Here is a 16,643-nt window from a genome sequence, read left to right on the forward strand (position 1 = left end):
AAAAAAAAAAAAAAAAAAAAAAAAGCCACTCTTTAGAATTGTTTTGTCTTAAAGAAATAAAGCAGATCGCTAACACATAGCACTTGCTGCCTGTGGGCACTGTTCTAAGCACATTGCTTGTATTAACCCATTTAATCCTCATAATAACCCTTTGCAAGAGGGTACTATTATTATCCTCATATTAGAGATGAGAAAACTGAGAAATAGAGAGGTTAAGTAATTTGCCTGCTGGCAAGTAGTAGAGGTGGGATATAAACTCAGGCAGTCAGGCTCCAGAGTCTGTGCTCTTAAACACTACACTATGTTGAAGTTATACACGAAGAGCTGTTAGAGACCTTTACAAGTAGTATAATCATCACTTAATCATGTATATGTCTAGGCATGTTGTATACACACACAGTTCACATGTATTTGTATATATTTAAACATTTGGAGATTATATTTAAAGTTTCAGTGCCTGTGTTTTCTTCAATTTTTTATTATAAAATACACATAACATAAAATTTACCATCTTAATCATTTTTAAGTACACAGTTCAGTGTTACTGAATACATTCATAATGCTGTGCAGCCATCATCACCATCCATCCCCATAACTCTTTTTATCTTGTAAAACGGAAACTCTGTACCCATTAAACAATAACTCCCCATTTTCCCCTGTCCCTAGCCCCTGGCAAACACCGTTCTACTTTCTGTCTCTATGATTTTGACTACTCTAAGTATCTCATATGAATGTAATGATATACTATTTGTCTTTTTTGTGATTGGCTTATTTCTGTTAGCATAATGCCCTTATGGTTCATGTTTCTTTTTTTTTATATAATATATATATATATATATATATTTTTATATTTAATTCTAGGGTACATTGGTGTTTTTTACATATGTATACATGCCATTTGGTGTGTTGCCCTTATTAGTCTTTACATTAGGTATATTTTAAATTGTCCTCCCCGCCCCCCACCCCAACAGGCCCCAGTGTGTGATTTTCCTTCCTGTGTCCAATTTTCTCAATTTCATTTCCACCTATGGTGAGGTCCTTGCGATAGTTTGCTGAGAATGATGGTTTCCAGTTTCATCCATGTCCCTACAAAGGACATGAACTCATCCTTTTTTATGGCTGCATAGTATTCCATGGTGTATATGTGCCACATTTTCTTAATCCAGTCTATCATTGTTGGACATTTGGGTTGGTTCCAAGTCTTTGCTATTGTGAATAGTGCCGCAATAAACATATGTGTGCATGTGTCTTTATAGCAGCATGATTTATACTATTTGTCTTTTTTGTGACTGGCTTATTTCTGTTAGCATAATGCCCTCATGGTTCATGCTGTATCATATGTCAGAATTTTTCCTTTTTAAAAACTGACTAATACTCCATTGTATGCATATACCACATTTTGCTTATCTGTTTATCTGTCAATGGACACTTAGGTTGCTTCCATGTTTTAGCGATTTCACAATACTATTATGAACTTGGGTGTAGAATATCTCTTTGAGACCTTGTTTTCACTTCTTTTGGGTATATACCCAGAAATGGAATTACTGTATCATATGATAATTCTATTTGTAATTTTTTTGAGGAACCACCATACTGTTGTCCATAGTGAAATTTTAAATTTCCACCAACTATGCACTGGGGTTTGAATTTTTCCGTATCCTTGCCAACATTTATTTTCTATTTTTTGATAGTAGCCATTCTAATGGGGGTGAGGTGAAATCTCATTGTGGTTTTGGTTTGCATTTTCCTAAATATTTGTGATGATGAACACCTTCATGTGCTTATTGGCTATTTGCATATCTTTGTTGGTGAAATATCTGTTTAAGCCTTTGCCTATTTCTGAATTGAGTTTTTTTTATTGTTGAGTTTTAGGCATTCTCTGTATATTCTGGATATTAATCCCTTATCAGATATATGATTTACACATATTTTTACATTCTGTGAGTCACTTTTTTCTGTGAATATTTTGATGCACACATTTTAATTTTTTCCATGAAATCTAATTCGTCAATTTTTTCTTTTGTTACCTACATTGTTGGTGTCATATCCAAGAAGTTGTCGCTGAATCCAATGGTATGAAGCTTTTGTCTTATGTTTTCTTCTAAAAATTTTATAGTTTTAGTCTTACAATTTCAGTCTCTGACCCATTTTGAATTTTTTTTTTTTTACTTGGTATTAGGTAAGGGTCCAATTTCATTCTTTTTCATATGGATATCCAGTTTTCCCAGCACCATTTGTTCAAAAGATTGTCTGCATTGAGTGGTCTTGGCACTCTTGTCAAAATCATTTGACCATACATGTGATGGTTTATTTCTGGACTGTCTATTCTATTACGTTGATCGGTATGTCTATCTTTATGCCAGTACACACTGTTTTGATTATTGCAGCTTTGTAGTAAGTTCTGAAATCAGGAAGTGTGAGTCCTACAGCTTTGTTTTTCCGTTTCAAGACTGTTTGGCTATTCAGGGTTCCCTGAGATTTCATAAGAATTTTAGGATGGATTTTTCTATTTCTGCAAAACTATGCCATTAAGATTTTGATAAGGATTGAATTGAATCTGTATATCACTTTGGATAGTATTGACATCTTAACAATATTGAGTGTTCTAATACATGAACATGGGATGTGTTTCCATATCATCTACAAACAGAGATAATTTTACACCTTATTTTAACTGGATGTCTTTTATCTCTTTTTCTTGCCTAATTGCTCTGGGTAGAACTTCAAGTACTATGTTGAATAGGAGTGGTGAAAGTGGGCATCTTTGTTTCATTCCTGACCCTAAAGGAAAAGCTTTCAGTCTTTCACCATTAAGGGTGATATTTGCTGTGAGTTTTTCATATATAACTTTTAAGTCAATTTTCTTACACTCCTAGTTTGTTGAGTGTTTTTATCATGAAAAGTAAATTTTGTCTAATGCTTTTTCTGTATCAATTGAGATGATCAGGTAGTTTTTTTCCCCTTTATTCTGTTAATGTGGTATATTACATTGATCAAGTTTTGTATGTTAAAACATCTTTTTTTTCAGGAATAAATCCCACTTGGTCATGGTCTATAATCCTTTTGATTATAGACATGCCCCTATATTCACTTTACTGCTATTTTGTTGAGAATTTGTACATCAATGTTCATAAGGCATATGGGTCTATAGTTTTCTTGTAGCGTCTTTGTCTGGCTTTGGTATCAGGTAATGCTGGCCTCGTAGAATGAGTTATGAAGTTTGAGAAGGTTTGGTACTAGTTCTTTAGATGTTTGGTAGAATTTTATCTGTGAAGCCATCAGGTCTAGGGTTTTTCTTTGTTGGGAGATTTTTGATTACTGATTCAATCTCCTTACTACTTTATAGGTCTGTTTAGATTTCCTATTTCTTTGTGATTTAGTTTGGTGGTTTTGTGTTTCTGGAAATGTGTCCATTTCATCTAGGCTGTCCAATTTGTTAGTGTACGGTTGTTCGTAGTACTCTCTTATAACCCTTTTTACTTCTTTAGCATCAGTAGTAATGATTCTAGAGAAATACTCGTTTTCATTTTTGAAAATGAGTAAAATTCTCATTTTCATTTTTGATTTTAGTAATTTCAGTCTTCTTTCTTATTAGTCCATCTAGCTAAAGGTTTGTCCATTTTGTTGATCTTCTCAAGAAGCTTTTAGTTTCATTGATTTTCTCTATTTTTCTATTCCCTTTTTCTTTCATCTCTGGTCTAATCTTCATTATTTCCTTCCTTATGATAGCTTAAGATTAGTTTGTTCTTTTTCTAGTTACGCAAGTTGTAAAGTTAAAGTTGCTGATTTGAGATCTTTCTTGTTTCTTAATATGTGTTTATAGCTATAAATTTTTCCAATAGTACTGCTTTCACTGCGTCGTCTACATTTTAGATGTTTATATTTACGCCTTTCATCAAATTTGGGAAGTTGTCATCCATTATTTCTTTCTTTTCTTTTTTTGAGACAGAGTCTCACTCTGTCACCCAGGCTGGAGTGGAGTAGCACGATCTCAGCTCACTGCAACCTCTGCCTCCCGGGTTCAAGCGATTCTCCTGCCTCAGCCACCCAAGTAGCTGGGATTACAGATGTGCACCACCACACTCAGCTAATTTTTGTATTTTTAGTAGAACTGGGGTATTGCCATGTTGGCTAGGCTGATTTCGAACTCCTGGACCCAGGCAATCTGCCTGCCTTGGCCTCCCAAAGTGCTGGGATGAGCCACCACACCCGGCTCATTATTTTTTCAAGTATTCTTTCTTCCCCTTTCTCTCTCTTCTCTTGGAACCCCCATAATGCATACACTGGTCTGCTGATGGTGTACCACAGGTCTCTTAGACTCTGTTCACTTTTCTTCAATCTTTTTTTCTTTCTGTTCCTTGGACTCAATAATTTTTATTGCCCTAATTTCAAGTTTATTGATTCTTTCTTCTGCCTGCTCAAATCTACCTTTGATTCTTTTCAGTGAATTTTTTATTTCAGTTGTGCTTTTCTGCTCCAGAGTTTCTTTTTGGTCTCTTTTTAGATTTTCTATCTCTTTATTGGTATTTTCATTTTGCTTACATATCATTTTCTTGACTCTCTCCACATCTTCCTTTAGTTCTGTGAACATCTGAAGATACTTGTTTCAGAATCTTTCTTTAATACATTTGCCATCAGGTCTTTTTCAGGGACAGGTTTGCTGTTGTTTAACTTTTTTTTTCTTTGAATGGGCCATAGTTTCCTGTTTTTGTTTTGTTTGTTTTGTTTTGTTTTGTTTTTGTCATCCTTGTGATTCTTTGTTAAAAACTGGACATTTAAATCTGGTTTCTCTGGAAACCAGATTCCCCCCTTCCCCCATGATTTGCTGTTTTTTTGTTATTGTTTTGTTTATTGTTTTTATTTTTTTGATTATTGTAGGCTGTCTGTGTGTTGAGCATCAACCTGAAGTGTAAACTTAGTCTTCTCATGTTTTTTTCTGGGCTTTCCCTGAGCATGTGTGGTCACTTTCTATTTTTTTTTTTTTGTATATATAGTTTTGTTTCATTTTGTTTTGTTTTGTTTTTGAGACCTAGTCTCACTCTGTTGCCCAGGCTAGAGTGCAGTGGTGTGATCACAGCTCACTGTAACCTCAAATCCCTGGGCTCAAGTGATCCTCCCACTTCAGTCTCCTGAGGAGCTGGAACTACAGATTCATGCCACCACACCTAGCTAATTTAAACAAACAAAAAAAATTGTTTTGGTAGAGATGGGATCTTGCAATGTTGCCAGGGCTGGTCTTTAACTGCTGGCCTCAAGTACTCCTCCTGCCATGGCCTACCGAAGTGCTGGGATTATAGGTGTGAGTCACCATGCTCAGCCACTGTAGTTGTTTAAGAATTTCTAATCTTTAATGCCTGGCTCCCAAAAGTAGAAAAGGAGAAAAATGAAGTGACAAGGGAAGAGCGCCATTCTTTTACATCTTCTGGAAATCACTTTAGCTGGATAGGGAAGGCTTGCAACAATGGGGATAGGTGCAACCACAATGGCTGCCAGCCTCTTTGTCTGTACCTCTGTGATTAGAAGCAGCAATCCGTAATCAGAATACAAATCCCTGATATTTGGAGGACAGAGTACTTTTGCCCACATAGCCCTCAAGCTGTGGGCAGAGGGCTCCAGGAACATGTGCACAGCTGCCTGCCATGGGGTTGGGGATGAAGGATGGGCAGCTACTACTTTGTAAAAGCTGACATTGATTAAAATTTGTTGCAATTTGTTGTTCAAGCCTTTCCTTGGAAATTGCAAGCCTTCAATATAAGTGTTTCCTAATATAACTCTACAGTCTTCCAAAATTGTTACATCAAACAGATTCTGCCACTACCATTTTTATCTAGGTGAGGAGATAGATGTCTGGTGCTTCCTACTCTTGCCTTATTCCCGGAATCCATGTGTGTGTGTGTTTAAAGTGTAGGAAGTAGAAAAATCAAAAGATATGGAGGAAACCAGAAGAGAAAAAGAAAAGGATAGCAGATAGCCCCAAGAAGCCCAAAATGCAAACCAGTTAGAAGATCTGACCAAAGGACACTTCAAAACAGATGGGAAAATATTAATCCCATTTGAAAGGTTGAATATAGGGCAGGCCATTGTTTTATTTCAAAACTGAGGTTAAAGTAGGTTTTAAATTACCTTGAAAATTGGAGTACAATTGAAGTGAACCACAAATAGGTATATTTTTATTATCAGGGCTTTAATATTTGTGTGGGAGTGGGAGGTAGGTGGGTAGGGAGAGCACTGGAAGTGCTAAGCTATGTATCTTGGTTGTGTTTCTGGGAACTGCAGAATAAGGCAGATAATCCTATAGTAAACCATAGTCTCCAGCAAGAACAATGTTTTTATTGGAGGCTCTCTACCTGACAAATGATTTGTCTTAAAAGATATCATTGATATAGTGTTAGAAAGGCCAAAATGGAATAGCCATACATGCTTTTAATCACTTAAAACTATAGCACTGTTGCCTGAGCCATTTGTGCTCCCTGGTACTAGCTCAGTTTTAATGCAGTGCAATAGGAATTCTTTGTTTCCACAAGGCCTTGTCCTGCTGTGGGCTGCCCCTTCCCACAATTGGACCTTGGGAAAAGGTAGAGTTAGAAGAAGGAATGATTTTTTTTATTTCAAATTTTATTATAGATTAAAGGGTATATGCACAGATTTGCTACATGGGTAAACTGCATGATGCTGAGACTTGGGGTCCAACAATCCGATCACCGAGGCTGTAACCATAGTACCCAACAGGTGGTTCTTCAGCCCCCAAACCCACCTCCCTCCCTCCCCTGTCTAGTGATCCCCAGTGTCTATCATTTCCATCTTTATGATCATGTGTATTCAGTGTTTTAACACCCACTTATAAGTGAGAACATGCAGTATTTGGTTTTCTATTCTTGCATTAGATCACTTAGGATAAAGGCCTCTAGCTCCACCCATGTTGCTGCAAAGGGCATGGTTTCATTCTTTTTATGGCTGCATAGTATTCCATGGTATATATGTGCCACATTATCTTTATCCAATCCACTGTTGGTGGGCACTTAGGTTAATTCCGTGTCCTTGCTTTTGTGAATAGTGCTGCAGTGAACATACAGGTACATGTGTCTTTATGATAGAATGAGTTATTTTCCTTTGGGTATATATCAAGTAATGGAATTGTTGGGTTGAATGGTAGTTCTATTTTAAGTCCTTTTTTCTTTTTTTTTTGAGACATAGTCTTGCTCTGTTGCCCAGGCTGGGGTGCAGTGGTGCAATCTTGGCTCACTGTAACCTCCATCTCCTGGGTTCAAGTGATTCTTATGCCACAGCCTCCCGAGTTTCTGGTATTACAGTTGTACACCACCATGCCTGGCTAATTTTTGTATTTTTAGTAGAGACGGTGTTTCGTTATGTTGTCCAGGCTGGTCCTGAACTCATGATCTCGAGTGATCCACCCGCCTCAGCCTCCCAAAGTGCTGGGATTATAGGCGTGAACCACTGTGCCTGGCCTATTTTAAGTTCTCTGAGAAATCTCTAAAGTGCTTTCCACAGTGGCGGAACCAGTTTGCATTTCCACCAACAGGGTATAAGCATTCCCTATTTTCCACAGCCTCATCAACATCTGTTTTCTGACTTTTAAATAATCACCAGGGAATGAATGTTGAGGGTCAAGGGCCTTTGTAGACTGCTGACCAAGTAGCTGCTATGTATAAAATTGACTGCTAGAGAAACCAACTACAGAGTGCCTGTGAGTTTGATGTTTTGATGTTTTGGGACAAATGGAATTTTTTGCTCAGTTAGGGAGGAAGGTAACAGTATAAATATTGCTGATTATGTAACAGGCCGAGTGCACTCCAAAGTATTAGCATAGAGTACAAGATTTAACTCTATCATTTGGTAAATTACTATTACTATAATCCTTAAGTAATTAATAATGGTTCTGTTCATCACTTTAGAAAATTTGGGGGAATTATTTTCAAATAATTTTAATAAACTTCTATGTTGAAATAATTTTTGATTTACAGAAAAGTTGCAAAGGTAGGACAGAGGGTTCCTGTATACCCATCACCCAGTTTCTGGGAGATGATTTTGATAGTCTCAGGAGAAGTTCTCAGGAAAGTTTAAAATGATGTTTCACAGTTCCTCCTCTTTCTCTTCCCTCTTCAGATTAGTCAAAGCTCTAGCTCCAGCTGTTTAGTGTCAGACCTCAGGGGAACAAGGGCTGCTAAGTCTCTTTCTCAGTACTTCTTTGGAAAAGCTATAAAAAAACAATTACCAGGTCATGTTAGCAAGCAGAATTAAAGATGAGCTTCTTAAACTTACTTATAGAACTGCTGAGATTTTTTTTTTTATACTTTAGGTTTTAGCGTACATGTGCACAATGTGCAGGTTTGTTACATATGTATCCATGTGCCATGTTGTTTTGCTGCACCCATTAACTCGTCATTTAGCATTAGGTATATCTCCTAATGCTGTCCCTCCCCCCTCCCCCCACCCCACAACAGTCCCCGGAGTGTGATGTTCCCCTTCCTGTGTCCATGAGTTCTCATTGTTCAATTCCCACCTATGAGTGAGAACATGCGGTGTTTGGTTTTTTTGTCCTTGGGATAGTTTACTGAGAATGATGTTTTCCAGTTTCATCCATGTCCCTACAAAGGACATGAACTCATCATTTTTTATGGCTGCATAGTATTCCATGGTGTATATGTGCCACATTTTCTTAATCCAGTCTATCGTTGTTGGACATTTGGGTTGGTTCCAAGTCTTTGCTATTGTGAATAGTGCCGCAATAAACATACGTGTGCATGTGTCTTTATAGCAGCATGATTTATAGTCCTTTGGGTATATACCAGTAATGGGATGGCTGGGTCAAATGGTATTTCTAGTTCGAGATCCCTGAGGAATCACCACACGGACTTCCACAATGGTTGAACTAGTTTACAGTCCCACCAACAGTGTAAAAGTGTTCCTATTTTTCCACATCCTCTCCAGCACCTGTTGTTTCCTGACTTTAATGATGGCCATTCAAACTGGTGTGAGATGGTATCTCATTGTGGTTTTGATTTGCATTTCTCTGATGGCCAGTGATGATGAGCATTTTTTCATGTGTTTTTTGGCTGCATAAATGTCTTCTTTTGAGAAGTGTCTGTTCATGTCCTTTGCCCACTTTTTGATGGGGTTGTTTGTCTTTTTCTTGTAAATTTGTTTGAGTTCATTGTAGATTCTGGATATTAGCCCTTTGTCAGATGAGTAGGTTGCAAAAATTTTCTCCCATTCTGTAGGTTGCCTGTTCACTCTGATGGTAGTTTCTTTTGCTGTGCAGAAGCTCTTTAGTTTAATTAGATCCCATTTGTCAATTTTGGCTTTTGTTGCCATTGTGTGTAGAGGGAAATTTATAGCACTAAATGCCCACAAGATAAAGCAGGAAAGATCCAAAATTGACACCCTAACATCACAATTAAAAGAACTAGAAAAGCAAGAGCAAACACATTCAAAAGCTAGCAGAAGGCTAGAAATAACTAAAATCAAGCAGAACTGAAGGAAATAGAGACACAAAAAACCCTTCAAAAATTAATGAATCCAGGAGCTGGTTTTTTGAAAAGATCAACAAAATTGATAGACCGCTAGCAAGACTAATAAAGAAGAAAAGAGAGAAGAATCAAATAGATGCAATAAAAAATGAAAAAGGGGATATCACCACCGATCCCACAGAAATACAATCTACCATCAGAGAATACTACAAACACCTCTATGCAAATAAACTAGAAAATCTAGAAGAAATGGATAAATTCCTCAACAAATACACCCTCCCAAGACTAAACCAGGAAGAAGTTGAATCTCTGAATAGACCAATAACAGGTTCTGAAATTGTGGCAATAATCAATAGCTTACCAACCAAAAAGAGTCCAGGACCTGATGGATTCACAGCCGAATTCTACCAGAGTTACAAGGAGGAACTGGTACCATTCCTTCTGAAACTATTCCAATCGATAGAAAAAGAAGGAATCCTCCCTAACACATTTTATGAAGCCAGCATCGTCCTGATACCAAAGCCTGGCAGAGACACAACCAAAAAAGACAATTTCAGACCAATATCCTTGATGAACATTGATGCAAAAATCCTCAATAAAATACTGGCAAACCGAATCCAGCAGCACATCAAAAAGCTTATCCACCATGATCAAGTGGGCTTCATCCCTGGGATGCAAGGCTGGTTCAACATATGCAAATCAATAAATGTAATCCAGCATATAAACAGAACCAAAGACAAAAACCACATGATTATCTCAATAGATGCAGAAAAGGCCTTTGACAAAATTCAACAACGCTTCATGCTAAAAACTCTCAATAAATTAGGTATTGATGGGACGTATCTCAAAATAATAAGAGCTATCTATGACAAACCCACAGCCAATATCATACTGAATGGGCAAAAACTGGAAGCATTCCCTCTGAAAACTGGCACAAGACAGGGATGCCCTCTCTCACCGCTCCTATTCAACATAGTGCTGGAAGTTCTGGCCAGAGCAATCAGGCAGGAGAAGGAAATAAAGGGTATTCAATTAGGAAAAGAGGAAGTCAAATTGTCCCTGTTTGCAGATGACATGATTGTATATCTAGAAAACCCCGTCGTCTCAGCCCAAAATCTCCTTAAGCTGATTAGCAACTTCAGCAAAGTCTCAGGATACAAAATCAATGTACAAAAATCACAAGCATTCTTGTACACCAATCACAGACAAACAGAGAGCCAAATCATGAGTGAACTCCCATTCACAATTGCTTCAAAGAGAATAAAATACCTAGGAATCCAACTTACAAGGGATGTGAAGGACCTCTTCAAGGAGAACTACAAACCACTGCTCAGTGAAATAAAAGAGGATACAAACAAATAGAAGAAAATTCCATGCTCATGGGTTGGAAGAATCAATATTGTGAAAATGGCCATACTACCCAAGGTAATTTATAGATTCAATGCCATCCCCATCAAGCTACCAATGACTTTCTTCACAGAATTGGAAAAAACTACTTTAAAGTTCATATGGAACCAAAAAAGAGCCCGCATCACCAAGTCAATCCTAAGCCAAAAGAACAAAGCTGGAGGCATCACGCTACCTGACTTCAAACTATACTACAAGGCTACATTAACCAAAACAGCATGGTACTGGTACCACAACAGAGACATAGATCAATGGAACAGAACAGAGTCCTCAGAAATGATGCCGCATATCTACAACTATCTGATCTTTGACAAACCTGACAAAAACAAGAAATGGGGAAAGGATTCCCTATTTAATAAGTGGTGCTGGGAAAACTGGCTAGCCATATGTAGAAAGCTGAAACTGGATCCTTTCCTTACACCTTATACAAAAATTAATTCAAGACGGATTAAAGACCTAAATGTTAGACCTAAAACCATTAAAATCCTACAAGAAAACCTAGGCAATACCATTCAGGACACAGGCGTGGGCAGGGACTTCATGTCTAGAACTGCTGAGATTTTGAACAATCTGGTTTTTTGTTGTTGTCGTCATTGTTTTTGAGACAGGGTCTTGCTCCGTCACACAGGCTAGAGTGCAGTGGCATGATCTTGGCTCACTGCAGCCTCAAACTCCCGGGCTCAAGTCATCCTTTTGCTTCAATCCCCCAGTACCTGGGACTATAGGCATGTACCAGCATGTTTGGCTAACTTTTGTAACTTTTTTGTATAGACGGGATTTTGCTATGTTGCCCGGGCTGGTCTCAAACTCTTGGGCTCAAGCCGCTTGGTCTCCCAAAGTGCCAGGATTACAGGTATGAGCCACCGTGCCCAGTCTGAGCAGTCTGTATTGAGTGAGGTGTGGATCCCAAGGTTAGGGAACCCCAAATTCCTGGAAGACAGCAACTTGGAAATATTAGTATTTAAGAATATCACTCTTCTGTATGGAAGTGGTTAAGAATGTGACCTTGGAGCCACACTTTTCAAGTGAGAGTCCTAGCTCTGCCGTTTACTGTAGCCATGGGATATGGAACAAATTACTTCACCTGCTTGTTGCCTCAGTTGCCTCATCTTTAACATGAGGCCAATAGGCCAGGTGCGGTGGCTCACGCCTGTAATCCCAGCACTTCGGGAGGCCGACGTGGGTGGATCACTTCAGCTCAGGAGTTCGAGACCAGCCTGGCCAGCATGGCAAAAACCCATCTCTACTAAAATTACAAAAATTAGCCAGGTGTGGTGGCGTGTGCCTGTAGTCCCAGTAACAGGCTAGGTGAATCACTTCACCCCGGGAGGCAGAGGCTGCAGTGAGCTGAGATCGTGCCACTGCACTCCAGCCTGGGTTACAGAGTGAGATTCTATCTCAAACAACAACAACAACAACAACAAAAACATTAGGCTAATACAAGTCCCTATCTCCAAGATTGTTGTGAGGATTAAATGGATTAATATGTGTGGAATATTTAGAATAGTCCGTGGCCCAGTAAATGTTAGATGTTGTTAACTCAGCTATTACTGTCTTGCCCTCCAGGACTTGGGAGAATTAAGCAAACCATTAAAAATACTGTTGATAAATTCATGTTTTTTTGTCCTTGATTTGAACAGAAACTCAGCCACCTGTGACAAATTTGAGTGTCTCTGTTGAAAACCTCTGCACAGTAATATGGACATGGAATCCACCTGAGGGAGCCAGCCCAAATTGTAGTCTATGGTATTTTAGTCATTTTGGCGACAAACAAGATAAGGTAAGTTTTCTGCAACATGTTACATTGATGAGGTAAAATGAACACTATGAATTGGAGCCAAGAATAAGCCAAATTCTAATCTTACATCAAAGTGGAAATTGTATTTTAGGATGTGTTTAAATTTCAGTTGGGGAAATTATAGAAGCAACTATTGACACAAGTGAACACTTAAAAATATTTGCTAATTATTTGACAATTAAATGCAATTGAGATTGCTCTGACAGGAAATACTAGATATCTTTTTCTCTAAGGTACCCAATAAATAATTACGTTATTGTTAAAATTTGTTCCTATGTTCCTGCCTGTAGCTGTATTGCCTTATATCTATATAACACTTAATTTTTGGGAATTTTTACATTTAACATCTTGCTAATCACATGGACAAATAGATATACAGGCACTATGTGGTGTAAAAGTAAATGGCCATATGGAAAGTGAAAAAGTAAGTTGTCAGCGGCAGCTGTGTTTGAGTAGAGGGTTCCGTAATGCCTGCGGAAAAAGGAGGAAGACTTTCAAGATTTCTAGTCAACTGATATAAGTGAATTTTTGTTAATAGGTGTGGATAATTTCAGGTTCTTTATGATAATCTTATTCAACTTTTTTTTCAAAATCTTTTTATACCTTCTTTCAGTGTGTATGTGTTTGTTGCAGGGTGGTGGCGGTGAGGGGGTTGGGTGTTTGGGGTTGAATTTGTCCAGGATTTTGAGTAGGCAGAATGAGAAGTTATTAGCAACAGTGCTTTGCATCAGTGAATTGTAGAAGCACCAAGTTCAGGCAGCTTTGGTGGCAGGAAGAGTCAGGAGAACTAGCTTCTGATTGGCACTGTCACTCTTAGCTGACTCTATGGCCTGGAATAAATTACTTAACCTCTCTGAGCCTTTGTTTCCTTATGTATAAAGTATGGCTTTAGTCACTTTGCTGGCTTGCTGGGACACAGAAAATAATGTATATAAAAGTTTAATAGTCAGGATGGAACATGCTGTTCCTCTGGAGGGAAATTTGCTTATCTGCCTTCCTCTCCCTTGTCCTGCTGAGGTGTTACTTATGGTTTAGGCATTAATTGATAAAGAATTGAGGCTTATCAGAAGTATTTGCATTTTAAAAGATGTCTTCTAAATGTGGAAGCCAATGACACTACTAGCAGTGAGACTGGAGTTCGCCTTTACATACTGTTGGCTTCCTCTAGTTCCTCCTAAGGAAGGGCCTTAGGCATTTGGAGTCTTAGTGGTGATTTTTGGTAATTGAGCCTTGAGAAATTCACAGAAAGACCCTAAGTGCCTCTGGCTGTAAGCCCAGTAATCACCCAAGTGTCTAACTGAAACCCTGAGGAGAGGTTGCTTTTCAGGTCCCTTTTCCTTAAGTTGTCAAGGATCAATCAGGTAGCCAGGCTGGTGTTCTAGCCTGGAAATCGGGCTATTTCCTCAGAGTATGTGCAGAAATCTAGAGTTAAATGTAACTTTAGGAGGCAGTAGAATCAGATAGAATTGTGCTTGAAATTTTATCTCTTCCTCTTTCAAGCTGTTTGATTTTGGGCAAATCACTTAACCTCTCTGAGCTCCCATTTTCTTGTTTATAAAATACAGGGTTGTTTTGGGGGGGGGGGGCGGGTAATAATAGTACCTACTGAATATGGATGGCATGTGCATTAAAGGAGATGAGGTTTGTAATGCACCCGACACAGAGTTAGTGCTAGGTAATTGTTAGCTTTTGTTATTGTTACTGTTGTTAGGTTGAGCCATGTGAAATTGCCACTTTTATGGGTCAAAATGGCTGAATGTTGTCAGTATTATTTGTCAGCCTAATATTATCATTTAATCTTGTTTCCTCCATTTTACCCCGAAGAAACCAGATAGAGACCAAAAAGGGTGACCTCTGCCTAAGGCCAGCTCATTTATTTTAGCCATTTGACAGCATTGATGGCCATCAGTCCTACAGTTGTGATGAACACGGATTCTTCCTTCCAGTCAGTGATAGGAGATATCCTGTCTGGACCTTTTTCAAGTTTATCATCCTGAGGCTGAAAATGAATGGCAGAAGTAATTTTCCTCTGCTCTTTCTGTCCTTTGGGTACAGCGTTAGCATCATCGGGCCAAACTGAGGTATATTTATCCCTGAAGCATATTGAAGCAATGGCATTATGATAGTTTGTACATTAGGGGGCTTAGGAAAATGTTCAAAGGTCCCAAGTTGCTAAACGAAATAAACTCTTGAGGTCATTTTCAATCTTAAGACTGGAGGCTCATCAAGTTGAGAGACAGGGATTTGCAGAGGATTTTTGAAAAAGAAAAGATTAGTGTAAATGGCAGCCCTCCACCATTTTTTAAGCAGTGTCTAATAGTTCCTCAGCTGGCAAGTAGAAGGAGGATCTAGCATCAGGTTTTAGATATCTTTCATCACTAAGAGATGGGCAAGTCCCATTAGGCAAACTAATCAAAAGGCCAGGCATCCAAATAGGAAGATGCTGAAGCTAACTCCCTTTCTTTTTGAGAAAGGAATTCTGGAGTTGAGAAAGGTGCGGTCCAGCCAAGTGAACATTGGTCTGGGGAGATCAGTTCAGGACTCTTGCCTTGGTTTTTGATAAATTTTCAAAGGGAACCAGATTCCCTGCAGGGTGGGGCATAACATCATACAGCAGCTACCAGTGGGAATGATTCACCAAAGCCAAAAGTCACGTGGGAGCCATCACACATACCTCATCAAGATCTGATGGGAGGGTTGAGTGTGGTGGCTCATGCCTGTAATCCCAGCACTTTGGGAGGCTGAGGCGGGCTGATCACCTGAGGTCAGGAGTTCAAGACCAGCCTTGCCAACATGGTGAAACCCTGTCTCTACTAAAAATACAAAAGTTAGCCGGGCATGGTGGTGTGCACCTGTAATCCCAACTACTTGGGAGGCTGAGGCAGGAGAATCGCTTGAACCCAGGAGGCAGGGGTTGCAGTGAGCCAAGATCATGCCACTGCACTCCAACCTGGGCAACAGAGCAAGACTGTTTAAAAAAAAATTTGATGGAAGGAATTTAGGAATTTAGTTTCTTGTGTGATACAGAGAGGTGTACTTGACTTGGAAGTTGTTGATAATCTGGGTTCCTACTTTATTAGTGCCAGTTTAATATTGTTTACCTTGAACTTTGAAAGAAATTTTTAAAAAATTATTATTTGAAAAAATTTCCCTCTACTGTCCCTTTTCTATGTTATTATTCATATGCCTAAAGCATAAGGTTCAGATTTAGATACTAAGGCATTTTTTAAATTTTTTATGTTATTTTATTTTGAAATGGAGTCTGCTCTGTCACCCAGGCTGGAGTGTAGTGGTACGATCTCAGCTCACTGCAACCTCTGCCTCCTGAGTTCAAGCAGTTCTTGTGCCTTAGCCTCCCAAATAGCTGGAACTACAGGTGCATGCCACCACGACCAGCCAATTTTGTTTGTATTTTTAGTAGAGACAGGGTTTTACCATGTTGGCCAGGCTGGTTTCCAACTCCTGACCTTAGGTGATCCTGACCTCAGGTGACCTTGGCCTCCCAAAGTGCTGGGATTACAGGTGTGACCCACCACGCCTGGCCACTAAGGCATTTTTTAAATTAAAAATTCCATTGTGATAATTTGTGTGTACTAAAACTCCGTAACCCTCTAACTGGAACAATGTCCATTATAATATGAAAACTGGGATTATTTTCATGATGATTCTAATTTGACTGTATTTGACTGTACAGTCTAATTTGACATTTGACTGTACATTTTCCCCTGGTGTCTTCAAAGGGCAAATATAGCTTCCAAACAAGAATTGCCATGGATCCTTGGATAAGGGTGGCTTCTTCAGAGATAAATAGGACTTGTGCTTAGTAAAATTGTGAGGTTGGTAAAATTTGTATTCGAAGCCTTCCTGCCACCATTACCATGATCCTGGAGGCAGGTCTTCAGCTTCACATACTCAGAAACCTCGTTTCCTCAGCACAGATGCATCTCTCA

General features: G+C 38.8%; 1 protein-coding gene across 1 annotated transcript in view; it reads left to right on the forward strand.

Annotated features, from left to right (window-relative positions):
• Positions 1 to 16,643, forward strand: part of IL13RA1 (interleukin 13 receptor subunit alpha 1) — a 71,194-nt gene that overhangs the window by 4,338 nt on the left and 50,213 nt on the right. The window contains exon 2 of the mRNA XM_032756253.2: positions 12,536 to 12,675. Within this exon, the coding sequence (XP_032612144.1) occupies positions 12,536 to 12,675 (140 nt within the window). The remainder of the gene's footprint in view (positions 1 to 12,535; positions 12,676 to 16,643) is intronic.

Source organism: Hylobates moloch, unplaced genomic scaffold (genome assembly GCF_009828535.3).
Source record: "Hylobates moloch isolate HMO894 unplaced genomic scaffold, HMol_V3 SCAFFOLD_7, whole genome shotgun sequence".
Classification (NCBI taxonomy): domain Eukaryota; kingdom Metazoa; phylum Chordata; class Mammalia; order Primates; family Hylobatidae; genus Hylobates; species Hylobates moloch.